This window comes from Equus caballus, chromosome 9 (assembly GCF_041296265.1).
Source record: "Equus caballus isolate H_3958 breed thoroughbred chromosome 9, TB-T2T, whole genome shotgun sequence".
Classification (NCBI taxonomy): domain Eukaryota; kingdom Metazoa; phylum Chordata; class Mammalia; order Perissodactyla; family Equidae; genus Equus; species Equus caballus.
In genome coordinates, this window is record NC_091692.1 from 86,357,577 (window position 1) to 86,372,818 (window position 15,242).

Sequence of the window (15,242 nt, forward strand, 5' to 3'; positions counted from 1 at the left end):
TGGCGGTATTAGGCGGCCCGAGGGAAAAACCGAAGCATGTAAGAGAATGTTTACGACCTTTCTATAGGTAGTAACACTCACAAGCAGCACACTTTCTGACCCACGACATTGTCTTTAGAAGTTGTTCGGATTTTATAACAAAACAATATTAAAAGAGAAGCAGGAAATCGAGCTTCTAAAACAGCTCGATCAGTTCCCGAATGGGCAGCCTTTCCTCCAGACCAGTTGGCTTCATGCTGTGATTGCAATTGCTTAACAAAGGGGAATCCCAAGCCAGATTGCTAAGACCAAAAGAAAGAAAGAAAGAGGAAAAAAACTGGGAAAACAAGGTTTTTCACCGCAGTCTGCTATGAGAACACCAAAGTCAAATGTAAGGAAAATGTTTGTCTATATGTCTGTCTGTCTGTGTGTGTCTATATATGTTACAAAAGTTTTTATATTTTACCTCCAGATGGTACAATTTCTAAAGAGCTCCATTCAATTGACTTAAAGTAAGCACTTACAAAAAGTTTTTCTAAAAGTTCTAACCAAAATGTCTTTCAAGTTAACATGATATATGTTAATCTTTGGTTAATGAAAGTTTAAGTTGTTGGTTTGATTGAAAAGGCATGTCCTCAAAAGTTGTTGGTATTTGAATATGATGCAGATATGCAGCCTGGGTTTACTAGTCAAATAAGCTCATGTTGTCTGTTAGAAATTCGTCAGCAAAATAATAGCTTTAAATGACAGCTGTTTGTCTAATGTCTCATGAAGTTTTTGTGGGTAATCTGAACATAATTGTTGGGAACAAATGATTTAAATAGACAAAAGTGGGTAAAATAACTGTTTTATGGTCTGTATACTTGGGAAAAAACAGCTTCCAAATTCTTTTTGGTAACTTAAAACTTTAGAGTTTTGCTAAGTTAAGTTAAATGATGAAAATCTGAGTATCTGGGTCATTTTTGGATTGGATAGAACACAAACATTGCTAAACATATCTAAGTTATCTACTTTTGGCTTCTTATTGCAGAGAGGTGAAGAGTCTTTGGGTGTTTTACTGTAAAGTGTGGCGTGTTTCTAGAAATTATGAAAAGTGTTTAGAATGCTGGGATAAAAGACAATTTGTAATTGCTTACCTTTTTAGTGTTTGCTATGGTTTGCTAAAGGTTAAAGAGTTCTAATATATGTGATTAAAGCTGCTAGAAATTAATAAGAAAAACAGCTCTGTATTCAAGGAAAGTAAGGTGTAAGTTTTCAGTAAAGAAGGTATAAAAAGAATGGAAATTTTGGGGCTGGCCCCGTGGCTGAGTGATTAAGTTCACGCACTCCGCTGCAGGCGGCCCAGTGTTTTGTTGGTTCAAATCCTGGGTGCCGGACATGGCACTGCTCATCAAACCACGCTGAGGCAGCATCCCACATGCCACAACTAGAAGGACCCACAACGAAGAATATACAACTATGTACCTGGGGGCTTTGGGGAGAAAAAGGAAAAAATAAAATCTTTTTTAAAAAAAAAGAAAGAATGGAAATTTTGTTTGGTTGGTTAAGAAAGATAAATTTGTCCTAAAGTACTAGGAGGAAAAAAAAAAAAAAAGGACCTGGGACAAATTCTGAAGGCAAAAAGAAAGTTGTAGAAGGTTTGTGAAGGAGAAATTCTGAAAGGAGTTTTATGCCTGGTCAAGTTGGCTAAGATTAAAATAAATCCAACTAAGTGAATGAGTTTTAGTGTTAAAAATAAGCTGGTGCAGAAATTAAAATTTGACTTTCTCTTTTAAAAGGATAATTTTCCTAAACTCTTAGTCTGCTCTTGATAAGATTATAAAAGGTTTTTCCTTCTGAGTAAGTTTACAGAAGATCTATGTTTTGTTAAGGTAATTTCCTAGGTGCAAAAAGACAGAGGTCTCTCTATTAAGGTTTGTTGTTTTTTTTTTTTGCTGTTGTCACTTTGATTAAATATTGTGAGCCTTGTTTCATTGACCCTTGTTTTACAATGACAGGATCAGCATCCTCTTGATCTTGTTTAAGTGTTTAAAAATCTTTTGATATTTTTGACAAGCTTCTCCCTCAAACAAATAGTCAAGTCCAAATAAAGGTTTTCCTTTGACCTGGATGAAAGAAGAGAATTTCTCTGAGGATTTTCAGAGGGCCCCTTGGACTTATCAAAGAAATTTGTTCTCTCTTCCTATAAAGGAGGCATACTAATTAGGCTTGTTTGGAAAGCTAAATTGCATGAGAAGCATTGTCAAGTAAATGATAATAAACCTCAGGTTATATTGTGTAGGTAAACGTTATTCACTATTTTAACCTTGCTACTGATGAGGATTATTTTAGGCTGGTTACTGTTGAAAATTGCAGATGAGAAGGAGGCTCTGAGAAGTGGAAATTGCTTGCCCTTTGATAAGAGACATTTGCGTTTGTGAAGGAAGTCTCCATCTGTGGGTATTTCCTTCTCTGCACCAGGAGGAACAGGGGAAGACCTTATCTCTAGAAACTCTTAATGGGGGTGTCAAGGACTTATGTCTTGTTTATTGTGCTTGTCTGGTGACCTTATGTAGCTGACTCCCCCCACCAACAACGTCCTCCTTTGTCTCTAGCTAAAGATAGTATTTAGGGTGGTGGCTTCTGGCATTTACTTAATCCAATTTGATTCTTATCTGAAAGTTATAGGACCACCCAATAGCCAGACCCCACCTGCACTGATACCATTTTAAATTTTTTACATATTCTTTCCTTTGTCTTGTAAAGAGATGACTCACATGCCTATGCCTTAGATTTAGCTCTACTGTCAACCCATGTTTGCAGCAGCAACTCCTCCTGCCCATGGGTCCTGTCCCCATGCTATTCTCTAGATGGGAGAGCACTACTGCCAGACCTTGAGAGAGTCCAAAAAAATCTTTCTTTTGACTCCTCAGCTCACCGACTCCGCATCAGCTACGTTGCTTCCAACATCACAAGGGGAGAAGACCACAACTGCATTCTATTGTTTAATTTGGTTTACAAATGGGTCTTACTTAAATGATAAACAAGGATGGTTATCAAGTTGGATATGCTGTCCAGCCTCAAGAATGCCTGCTACTTTCTGTTAACTCTGCTAATCCAGTAAAAAGATTTCCTTCTACAGGCTTAAGAAATCACCACGGAAGAAGAAAAATAATATATGTAGGTTGCAACAAAAGGGGAAAATAACACTTTTGGCAACTTTCTCCCAGTGGGTCATATAGCCTCTACTACTTGTGCTATATGCCCAAAGTATAATCCAGAGAAGCCACTTCATGAGTCACAAAGCCACTTTCCCTTCCTAAGGGACGCTTTGAGGTATGACAATTGGACTTTGTCCAAATGCCACCATCTCAAGGAATAATATGTCTTGTAAGGATCTGTATGTTCTCACATTGTTTTGAGGCCTTTCCTTGCAGAAGAACAACGGCTTTAACAGTAGGTAAATTACTATTAGAGAGAATAATTCCTGTTTGAGGAATTCCTCCCGAGTTACACAGTGACTGGGGAACTCAAATCTGTTTGTAATGTTTGCCCAGTATTGCAGCATTTCCACTGCGCTTACCATCCTCGATCCTCAGGATTGGTAAAACTAATGGCACAACTAGAACTTAATTGGCAAGGTTTCAGAAGCATTTACTCTCTCACGGCCAAAAGCTCTTGTGCTAGTGCTCCTTAATCTTAGATCTACACTTTTTATAAACATCGGCTGTCTCATTTTGAAATAATAATAAAACAGCCTATGCAATTAGATGAAGAAATATATGAACCAGTTTTTCTTAAGGGATATATTACATTGTTGTCACAGTCTTATTGAGGTACTTAAAGTAAAATGAAAGATTCTTTCACAGAGCTCCCAGAACTTAAGGATCATGGACTATAACCTGAAGAATTTATTTATTGAAAGAGACACCAAATGAGACTCTATACAGCCCAGTTGGAAAGGACCATACCAGGAGGAGACGATGACGACATCTGTTGTAGACAGCTGTCCCAAGACTCCGGACCAGGCCTGTATTCCCAACCTTCTATCTCCTCATTTAAGCTTTTGTTATGCTTAAACTGTATACCTATTTTATAATTTGTTTTGGAATATTATTATACTTAAAGAAAGGGATTAGTTTGGAACAGACTGGTCTTGAAGGCCAGGAATTTATCGAGTGACTCCTAATGGAACTCAGTGGTTATGTGGAACAAATCTTTGGCCTTGGCTACTGCCTGGATGGCTAAAACACTGCACCCTGAATTTCCTTTAAAAGCAGGGAAGGAGTCAGGCTGAGTTAAAATCTGTTGCCAATCTCCCTCTCTTTAAGGCCGGATGGGATTGTTCAGTGTTCCACTGGTATGGCTATATTTTCAACTATATTTGCTCCTTCTTTGGAGCTAAAAGATGGAGTTATTACACATGGAATCTCTGACTAAATTTACTCAAGAAGCCCTTAATGATAGTCAAGCAGGAGTACCCTTATTTAAATACTGAAATGTCTTTAATGAGAAAGGCTGTCCTTCAAAACAGAATGGCTTTAGATATTCTTACTGCATCCCAAGGTGGTACATATACAATCATTCAGACTGGATGCTGTGCTTTTATACGTGATAAATCTTCCAATGTGTCATCTCTGCTAAAACACATGAAGGAGCAAGTGGATGCCTTATGCGATCTGACACCCAGCCTTGAATTGTTTGGTTAGCTCCCTTCTGGTATCAGTTCCCTTTTCCGATCTGGATTGGAATTCCTATTTCTACTACTTCTTGGAATTCTTGTACTAGTCATAATATTCAAATTAATTGTTGTTTTCTTTACTCAGTGTTGTAAGAGTAGCATACAAACTAAAGTAATGATTGCTCGACGGCTTGAAATGGTTGATCTGTCTTATAACCCTGGACAAATTTCCTTTTCTGATAGAGACTATGACTAAGAATTCACTTCAGACCAATCCTTTTAAAAATGCTGAGTTATTATTGTTGCTGTACTTGTTCTATAATCATATACAATGTAAATGTGAAGTGTCATAGAAAAGCACATATACAACGTTTGTGCAACAATCTAAAATTAATTGAAAATTATATGACATATGAAATGCTTCCTCTGTTAACACATATATATAACTCTACGCTTGTCCACTATTTCCCCCCAACATGGACAACTAGGCAAACAAATGAAATAAAAGCCTAGCACCGAGGGACATGATGGACCCAGGACAGGCAGCAACCACCCTGGCGCCAAGGGAGAATGATCATCAATGCTTTCTATTGAAAGATTAGAGCTCAAAAGGGGAAAATGACAAATAAAAATGGCAAGTAATAGGGTATATTGGAGTATATAAGGAAGCCATTTTGTGTAAATCTAATTCGGCCTGACCTTGTCTTTCCAAAAGGGCCTGACCGAGGCCGTTGAGCATGCATTGTATATCTGCTTTAGAGATTCCCTATGGCAAGAGCAAAGGCCCTTGAGATAAAGGTGCAACTTCTCTCCCCCTCCCAATGTTGGCATCTCATTAAAGATTAAGCATCTTTCTTTAGGCTGGGAACCGATTGCAGCGCTCATCTGTGACCGCCCAGCCTGAGGAAAAACACCTGCCACCCCGCGGCATTCACTGAGACAGCAGACCTATCTGCTGTTTCCATCAATCGCTGTGCTGACGGAGCAGTCTCGTGACTATTGTAAAAGGGATATTTCAATCATATGTGAAACATACTCTTTGAGGGTATATAACCACCCTGTGTACCCCCACTTCTTTGGAGTGCTCTGTTCCTTTGTGGAAAGACTCTACTGGGTTATAATCCTCAGATTTAAGCTCAGAATAAACTCACCCAAATTTTCATTTATAGATTGGTTATGGATTATTTTTGTCGACATTATTAAGCCCAGAACTGATGAGGTTTAGAACCAAGGTGATCATAATAAACAGCTGATAGCTTCCCTTACATATTTCCATGCTCTCCGTCTGGAAGCACCCTCCAACATTCCAGAGGAAGGGCAAAAGGGGAAAATCTGGTAAATCAAACAGCCAGGAGCAGTTAAGGATCCCTGACCCTCCTATGCTGCCTCTTGTTGAGGAGGCAGCAATCCTGAAAAGCAGGAGAAAAAACTCCAAATTCCTCCCAGAAGGAATCCTGCTGGTGTGTAAATTGCCTTCACCTGTTTTCGTCTCCACAGCTGCCATTGCTTCACTCCTGGCAAACTTCCCAACAGGAGTGTCCAATTTTTGCAGCGAAGCTCGTCATCCCATGCTGTAGTGGCCAAGTTAGGAAGTGATGTCGACTTACTTAAGATCTCACAGGGAGACTGAGGTTCGGGCGGCCATTGCACAGCACATGTTATTTTCTTGAAAATTCTCCATTAGTTAACTTTTGAGGTTAGCGTTGGCCACAGGTTTTTATGCAGATCTCTTCTCCCCGGCCCTCCTTCCCCCTCCCACTTCTCTGTCTCCCCGCTTCTACGCCTCCTCCACCCCTCACCCAAGGTCTTACAAGTTTCGGCCATTTTGCTCTTGATCTCTGCTCTCTCCCCCATTCTCTCTCCCCTTTCTTATGCAGAATAATTTAAGTTTCTGGAAGCTCTCCCCTCACTGAGCCAGTCAGTCAACAAACAGTTACTGAGTACCAGCTACAGTTTCTAGGTTCTGGGTCTATACTGTCTGCACTTTGTCGGGATTCTAGTGCTGGGAGTATAGGTGTTAGTAAGACAGAATCCTGACTCCAAAGACTGACTTTAGTTTCGGGAGACAGACAATACACATTTTAAAAAATGGGCAAATAAAGGAAAAATGGAAAATAAACTTGTCCTTCTGAGTACACTGACATCACATACAGTGACAAATGTGCATATAACTTATTCTCTGGACTTTCCATGCCAGCTCCCTTTTATTTTCTATGACTCAAGGATCCTCTGTCTCACATTCTTGCTTCTTCAACAGCTACCGGTCCTTAACCTCCCTTGCTCACCTCACTCCCTAAGAAACAACCTGTTTCAGAATTATTTTTCTGATGTCTATATAGCAATTTCCCAATTCTTTCTACGTGTCAGAGATTTAAAAAGCCATGGAGGTCACATAGTCAAAGGACTCTTTTTGTAGATGTTGGCTCTACCTTCAATGTAGACCAGGATCTGATCACTTCTCATCACTTCCAGTGTCAACACCCTGTCCCTCTCCACCATCATCTGGATTATTGCAACCCTCCTAACTAGACTCCCTACTTCTGCCCTTACTGCCTTCCTGCATCTATTGTCCACACAGAAGCCACAGGTCTCTTCTCAAAAGATGCATTCAATTTTTCGCTCAGGAGCTCAAACTCCTCCAATAGATGCCCATCCCACTTCCAGGAAAAACAAAGCCATGACTATGACCAACAGGGGCCTGCACCAGCTTGCCCTCACTTTCTGAGGAATTCTCTGATTCGTTCCACCTGTTCTTATGCCAGGCATTCCTTCCCCACCCTCTTTACCCTTGCTAATTCTCTCCTTGGAATTCCTTCCCCCAATTAGCTACATAGTTCAATCCCCACTCCCTGTTTCAGTTTAAGTCTTTGTTCAAATGTCACTTCTCAGTGAGGCCTTCACTTTCACATTGGAAACACTACCAACTCCTCCACCACTACCAATGAATTTTCAACACACACCTAACCTGCCATCTGGCCCTCCAGTTGATGATAGTGTTGAGTCCTTCCTGGGCCTTTAGAGCATCCTTGGGTTGAGGTTGGGAGATACACAGGTTTTTCTACACTGGCCATAAAGAGCAATGAACTTCACAATGGTGCTTCCCTCGGAAGCCTAGACTCTGTTCAGAATACTAAAGTTAAGAGAGTTGTCTAGTCACTATTCTAAGTTAAAACCTAAGTTAATCTCATATATATATGAGGATATAAAAAGATATATATATATCCTTTTCTTTAGGAAAACTATCAAGCATCCATGAGAGGTTACCCACTTTCTTCCCCCTCCCAAATCAACTTTGTACTCCCCTTTTATCAGCTCCTAGCAATAAGCACTCCGTGTTTGAGAGTATTAGCCAGAATTGGGTCAAAGCTTGGAGACAAAAACCTGAGACGTGTCAGCACCAGTTCAGTGAGAACAAATTCCATCAGCTTGCAGTATTACAGAAGAAGAGAAAGAATCACTCACAGTTGTTGAAACAACCTGATGTTCCAGTTGAATACACCCTCATGGACATCCAGGAGCCAAGTTCTTCAGTCCCAGGTGTTGGCAACCAGAGGCAAAGGAGGCAAGGAGTGAAAAATGAGAGTGCACAGGGAGAAGTGGTGCAGCGTGCAAGAATCCCTGAGACACCCACACAGGGAGATCTCAGCATGAGCCTTGCCTAAAGACACGGGGCAAGGAACTAAGATTATTTGAGAATCTACTAATCATCTGGACCTAGGCATTTGTTAATTCATTTCACACAGCAGCCTCTTAAGGACGTTATCTCCATTTTACATAAAGTAAATTGAAGCTTACAAAATAATTAGTTCCATGTTACATACCAGGGAACTGGTAGCGCTAGCATCCACACCCAAGTCTGTCTTGCTGCAGTCCCAAACATTTTCTGCCCCAGTGTGCTCCCTCCTGGGGCTGGATGCTGTGCCTGCTGCAGGAGACCCTGTGCCTGGAAAGGTGATGCCATGGGTTTCCTGGACCAGTGTGCAAGTGACATCCCCATTTCTCAGAGTTAGGACATTATCCCAGATCACCAACCCCTGGGTGGTGCAGGGGAGGAAGACATTTCCTCTACCTAGTGTGGGTTCGTCTGGCCAGAGAACGAATTAAATTCACATGAGACAGAATAGCAAGAGAAAATTAAACAAAGCTTTATGAGGACCATGGCCGGGGGCCTTTCTTCCCAAAGGAAGAAAGGGCACCGAAGAAGTGGGGTGCACAGAGTGGTTATATACCCCCAAACAGGGTGTTTCACATATGATTGAAATGTCCCTCCCACAATAGTCACAGATTGCCCTGTCAGCACAGCGCTTGATGGACACAGCAGGTAGTGGGTCTGCTATCTTGGAGGGCGTAGCAGGAGGCAAGTCTATTGTCTCAAGCTGGGTGGCCACAGGTGAGCGCAGCAATCAGTTCCTAGCCTAAGGAGAGATGCTTAATCCTTAAAGAAATGTCAACTTTGGGAGGGGGAGGGAAGTCAGTTACAGGAGGTTACCAGACAAGCACAATAAACAAATGCAGATTTAAGTCCTTGCCTTCCCCATTGATTAAGAGTTTCTAGAGACAAGGTCATCTCCCCTTCTTCCTGGTACAGAGGGAGATATCTTTACAGGTGGAGAGTTCCTTTACAATGTAAATGTCTCTTACAAAGGGTAAGTAAAGTCTACTTTTCAGTTGCTTTCCTGTCTGCAAAGTAACTAGCCTCAAATAATCATCATGCCAAAGAGACATATCTTGGGGTGGCCAAATCCAGGTCCCCACAGTGGATTCAAACATTTGTCCTCAGCAGTAATTTATACTTAAAATATCCACTGATTAGTTAGCTTCTTGACAATAGATTTAAATGAGTAGCAGGGTTGGGGCAAAATAGGACCGTTACTCCATTTCCCATACTAGCTCCTCCAATGAATTCTTGGCTAAACCTAAGGTCACCTGTTCTGTCCCCAGAAACTGTCATGGCAGAGCTGTTCCTCTTCATTGACCCTGTGGTCCAAAAGCAGAAGGTTCGTGTGGATATAATACCATTGGGCTGGAAATGAGCGTGTCATGGAAGCTGCTGAGTGCCATGGATTCTCCCTTGAGTTTTGGTCTGTTGCTATCCCACCTTGTAACTGGACAGACCTTCAAAAGAGGTGAGGCTGTGGGAGAGGAAGGGGACGGGTCGGCGGAGCCCCAAAAGGTGCTCTCCTCATGGGCAAAGAGGTATCCAGTAGGTTTTGTTGCCGAGGCTTAGAATGAAGAAAACATCCCAGATTATGCTGCTTTTCTTGAGTACACATTCAGACATTCATTCATTCAACTAATAGTTATTACTTATCTAATATATATTTATTAACACAGTAATTATCTATTACTGTGCTATTATGTGCTGGGGATGGAACAAAGACAAAACAGATAAAAATCTTTGACCTAAAACCACTTATCTTTGGTGTGGACAGGCAAAGGGCAGGAACTGAGGAAATAAGCAATAAAAAATAAATAACAAATAATTTAAATTGAATGAGACAACAACTCTGAAACTCTGTGTAATATAGTACACAACAGTGCCCTGGGATTCATTTTCCTCCATGGACACAGGCAAAGATGAATATCTAATGGTCCTCTAAGAGCTTAACAAAGACCTCCTTACGTCTTCATGCCTTTTAAAAGCAGAGATGTCAATTTAAATATTATTTTTACAAAGGCAACAAATTAAATAAGCAACTAGTTAAAATCACAGACTGTTTAGAGAGACTAAAAGTTACTTTGACGGGGCCCTGAATCGATATCTTCAAGTCAGCCCTTCCAACCACCTACCAAAGACAGTGACTCCATAAACATCCACCTGTGCTAATCAAGAAAAATCACCCAGAATCCTCCCTGCTTTGTCTGCTCCACATCCCACCCTGACTGTGCCTCTGGACAGTGATGGGTGTGGTTTCCCTGCTTCAACAGTAGGGTCTCCTGAGGACTGTTCACAACATGTGGGCTTGTCTACTTCTAGCCTCTTCTGGTGAGAGGCCCTAGTGCTGGAACCCTATAAGCCAGCCCCTACCACAGGAGATAGAATTTTGGAAAATGCAGAATCGTTTCACAATATGGCATGCACACTCATACCTGTACCCCCATCAGAGAATGGCGGCCCCTCCAACATGCGTTTCAGAGATGTTCTTTTGCTCTAGGAAACTTAACCTATCAGCCAGTAACGTTCTTCCCGTTGGGGGAATCACCTGTCAAAGTCTACAGGCTCTGCACTCCTTCCAGGTCCTGAGGAGAAAGGTAACCTAGAGTAACCCAGGAGGGCATCTCTTCCCACTCTGACCCTGCTCCTCCCTTTGATACCCAGGAAAGTGTTGGATCCAGAGCCATCATTTCTGAAGCAGTGCCGGAAAACATCTGTGAACCCACATGTGGTGACAGAGGCTGTGGAAATGCTCAACAGTCCTGTGCTGCATGAAACCAGCAGTGTGAACATGTTGTGGAAATGCTGTACCTTGGAATACTGGTGTCAAGGTACAGAGTTGTCCTGAAGGGGGATGGGGACACCAAGAGCACAGCCAGCCCAGCCTCACTTCCCAGGGCCTCTGGATCCTATTAGGACCTGTCTTCAGGGCTGAATGGATGGGATTATTATTTCCCACATCTCATGTGCCAAAGAATCCTGACTCCTGACCCAAGAGTATGTTCTAATATCCTCATTTTAGTATTTCAATATATGGGACTCTTTGATATTGATGAAATGGGAAATCGATTTAATTATTTGAGATTATATCCTGCTTTGGGTAAGTGATGGATTCTGGAAACTCCAGAAGAGTGGCTGCTGTACTATGTACATGTGCAGTTTTATGGCTGGAGGAAACAAGGGATCACTAACACAGAAACATGGCGGTTAAAGTCCCCAAATACTGCGAGACCCTGAGCAGAAAGTTTTATGGATTCAGATCTAAATATGCTCAAGCACATATGATGTACATCACTCACTCACAAGAGCCAACTATTTTTTAATTAAATTAATTTATCAAATATTTATTCAGCATGAACTGTGATTCAGGGACATAAAATTTCATGTGTGTTATATTGGGCTTTCGCACACAGTGTATTCTGTGTGTAATGTGTCCTCACTTAAGAGATTTAGGAACTAAAAAGAAAACAAGTGGAGATGTGAACTAACTTTCCCAAGATCCATGCATTAGTCCTCGAGGAGACTGAGGCTTCGCCCAGGTCCTGAGTCCAAGTCCAGCGGACAAAGAAGCTTGAAACAAGTGAACGGTACTCCAGTTTGGAGAATATTTTGATGTTCAGCTTTGGGTTTCCATCTGCTTAGGTCGGTGGACTGGGTTGTGTGAGAACAGGAGGAGAAAACCCTGTCATTTCACGGAGGGCAACTGCTCAGCTGTGTGGCCAGTACTGCTATCCCAGCTGTCTACACATGTCCCAGAAATGAGCACCAGGTCATTCTCTTCCACTTCCCAGGACCACTTTCCAGAATCTCCTTCTCTCCTCCTTGCATTCAGCCCCCTCATTTCAGAGCACTGGGATTGCCCATCTTTCTAGCCTGTTATGACAGCTCCATCCCCAGAACTCAAACGTGCCATCCACAGAGATGCTTTCGGTTTGGTAGATAAAGGGATAGAGATGCTGGCTCATGTTGATGGGGAAGGGCTTATCATCTCAGGAATGTTCTAATCTAAGAATTGTCCCCATTCTCTGGTTGATGTTGATGGCTGAGGGCAGAGTTCAAGCACCTACAAGAGGAGGTTTCCCAGGAATCGGAGGCACTGGCCCAGCTCCCAAAGGATGTTCAGGATGCTATATTCCATAATATCCTGGCCATGCTAAGGGACTGAGGGGCCCTGAAGGACCTCAGGGACATGGTGAGAGGGTCCCACAGCTGCCCAAGGCTGATTAAAGATGTAAAAGGGGAATGTATAGGAAACATGGCTACCAAGATACATTGGGGAGGAGGAAAGGGGCAATGCCAGGGGAATGAGAAGCATGTCTGAGATCCAGGACACTGGACCTGTGACTGCAGCCACACATACTGAGGATGCTCAGAATCCCCTGGAAGAGGTAAAAGAGCCCTCACTCCCCACCTTGATTAGTCATTTATAGAATCAAAAGACACAGGCAAAGTTATATAACAATATTATTATTGTTGTTGTTGTATTTCCAATAATAACAGTCTCCTATAGCTAGATCGGAACCTCTTGGGTCATTTGGATGGCTTTGGTGCTTCCATCCACAATGAGATGTACGAGGACTCAAGAGATCTATGGCTCATGTCAAGGCTCCACATCATTACCGCCTTGAAGCCATAAAGGGTAAGAGCGATTTGGGGAGAATGTGGGAGAGTCACAGGTTTGGCTCCGGACCTCGTGAAAGTGATGGGTTAGATGCAACTTTCCAAAACCCTTCAAATATCATGACCTTCATCCTCACATCTCACCTCTCTCCAAGGTCAGGAGGGCTTAGTGAGATCAATTCACCATGTGACGCAACCAGCCTGAGGTCTAGAAAGTGACCAGCCCAAGTTATCCAACATATCATTGTGGGTGGATCATTCCAGGCTCCAGCCTCAGAATCCCATCCTCTGGACTATGTTATGTAGCATCCTGGAGACCATCCCAAGAGCAGAAGGAGGACTTCCCAGGGCGGGGAACTTGACCTTCAAGTCTAATGGGTTATTCCTCTGCGTCAGATTTTTGTGAGCTAGGGTATCAAACCGAAAACCAAAGGAATTAGTGACCATCTACATACGAAGGCCACGTCCATCCTCTTCCCGCACTGGGCTCCCAAAAGGCAGGCAGCCAGGATTTTACCTTCAAGGCAGGAAACTAGAAGATTCTTCCCTGGAGACCCAGCGTAAGAGAAAGACCTACTGATAAGGACATCTGGTTTCCCCAAGGAAACAGCACAGCAGAGGTTCTCAGCCTTAGGTGCACCAGGAATCAACTGGGGGACTGTACAAAATACTGATGCCTGGGTCCCACCCCCACAACTCTGATGTAATTGTTCTGTGGTGAGGGCAGGCTTAGAGAGGTTCAAAGTCTCCCGGATGATTCCAACATACAACCAAGTTAAGCACTACTGCCCTCTAGTGAAGCTCACAGTTAATAAGCTCCACCCCCCCACACACCTCCCCCCACCCCCCGCCCCACCTGCTCAAGCTTTCTGGCTGATTTTTGACTCCTCTCTCCAAAACGAGAGCAGACAAGCATCACCAGACACCTGAGAAACAGTCCAAGACCAAAACAAACGAAAAATCAGCTCAGAGGAATCAGACCATGTAGAAAGAAGAAAGTAATATACTTTATGTTTAAACACCATTAACATCCTCAGACAAAAATATTACCATAATGGGTTGCTGTTTTAAAGGAAACACTGAGAGAACAAAAAAGAGCTCTTAGAAATTAAAACTATTGGGGCCACCCTGTGGCCAAGTGGTTAAGTTTGCACACTCTGCTTCAGCAGGCCAGGGTCTCTCCGGTTTGGATCCTGGGCGCAGACGTGGCACCACTCCTCGGGCCATGCTGAGGCAGCGTCCCACACAGCACAACCAGAGGCGCTCACAACCAGAATATACAACTATGTGCTGGGGTGTTTGGGGAGGAGAAGAAGAAGGAAAAAAATTTAAAAGATTGGCAAAAGATGTAAGCTGAGGTGCCAATCTTTAAAAAAAAAAAAAATTAAAACTATTAGAAATAAAAACTCAATAGAAGGATTAGAAGATAAAGTTGACAGAATTTCTCAAAAAGTACAGCAAAAACTCAAGAGATGAAAAATAAGACAGAAAAAATGAGAAATTGGAAAGAGAAGTTTAGGAAGACTAACATCTGAATGAAACAAGTTTCAAAGAAAGAGCACAAACATACCAAAAGAAAAAAATGGAGATGAAATAATCAATTAAATAATTCAAGAAAACATCCCATAACTAGGATATGAGTTTACAGAATTAAAAAGCCCATCAAATGTGACACAAATGGATGAAAATGGACCCATACCAAAACACATTTATGTGACATTTCAGAACGTGTGGGACAAAGCGAAAATCCAGAGAGAAAAACAAAGGTTATTTACATGATCGGATATAAGAGTGGCTTTAAACTACAACCACACAGCAAACTCGAGGCAGGGGAGCAATGCCTTCCCTAATTTTGATGGAAAATTATTTCCAACGTAGAAGTCTATATCAAATTTGCAGGGAGAATAAGATCATTTTCAGACAAAGTTTTTAAAACATTACTGCCCATGTTCCCTTTTCCAGAAAGCTATGAGGACGTGATACACTAAAATGGAAGAGAGATTCAAGAGGAAGACGCTGGCTACTGGGAAACATGTCGTGTGGATGAGAGACAGGGGGATTCCCAGGATGACACTCAGCACCAGGGCCAGAGGACAACCAGGCCCCATCTGGGCAGATCGGAAGGCTCCTCCAGGAAGATGAAACTGACAGAAGACCTTGAAGCTGAGCATACTAAGAAGAGATTTAAGCCATCGGCAAAGTTTGGATTTAATTAGATATAAATGCACAGAAAACAGAAGAAAAAACGAAAAAGGACGATGAGAAACAAAACAAAAATCCTACAGGAAAGGAAAAATATTTAGGGTTTATTAGTAGCTGAGTAGAGCT

At 42.2% G+C, this 15,242-nt stretch overlaps 1 protein-coding gene across 2 annotated transcripts; it reads left to right on the plus strand.

Moving 5' to 3' along the window:
• The first annotated feature begins 3,702 nt into the window (after positions 1–3,702).
• LOC138915462 (gasdermin-C-like) lies at positions 3,703–15,191 on the plus strand. Of its 2 annotated transcripts, XR_011421433.1 has the most exons (5): positions 3,703–3,986; positions 5,128–5,273; positions 9,581–9,765; positions 10,959–12,933; positions 14,877–15,191. XR_011421433.1 is itself a non-coding variant. In XM_070221801.1 (3 exons), exons 1-3 carry the CDS (start codon positions 9,680–9,682, stop codon positions 14,900–14,902), a joined length of 279 nt encoding a protein of 92 aa, XP_070077902.1. In that variant the 5' UTR covers positions 9,585–9,679; the 3' UTR covers positions 14,903–15,043. The 2 variants fall into 2 exon arrangements, 1 of the variants encoding a protein (XP_070077902.1); XM_070221801.1 differs by lacking the exons at positions 3,703–3,986; positions 5,128–5,273 and having other exon boundaries at positions 9,585–9,765; positions 10,959–11,125; positions 14,877–15,043.
• Positions 15,192–15,242: the final 51 nt, after the last annotated feature.

Excerpts from the sequence above, each read along its gene's own strand:
- LOC138915462 (XM_070221801.1), top strand. The coding sequence starts at position 9,680 with ATGGAAGCTGCTGAGTGCCATGGATTCTCCCTTGAGTTTTGGTCTGTT. Across the intron at positions 9,766-10,958 it reads TGGACAGACCTTCAAAAGAG|GAAAGTGTTGGATCCAGAGC; the intron begins GTGAGGCTGTGG and ends TTTGATACCCAG. Across the intron at positions 11,126-14,876 it reads CTTGGAATACTGGTGTCAAG|AAAGCTATGAGGACGTGATA; the intron begins GTACAGAGTTGT and ends TCCCTTTTCCAG.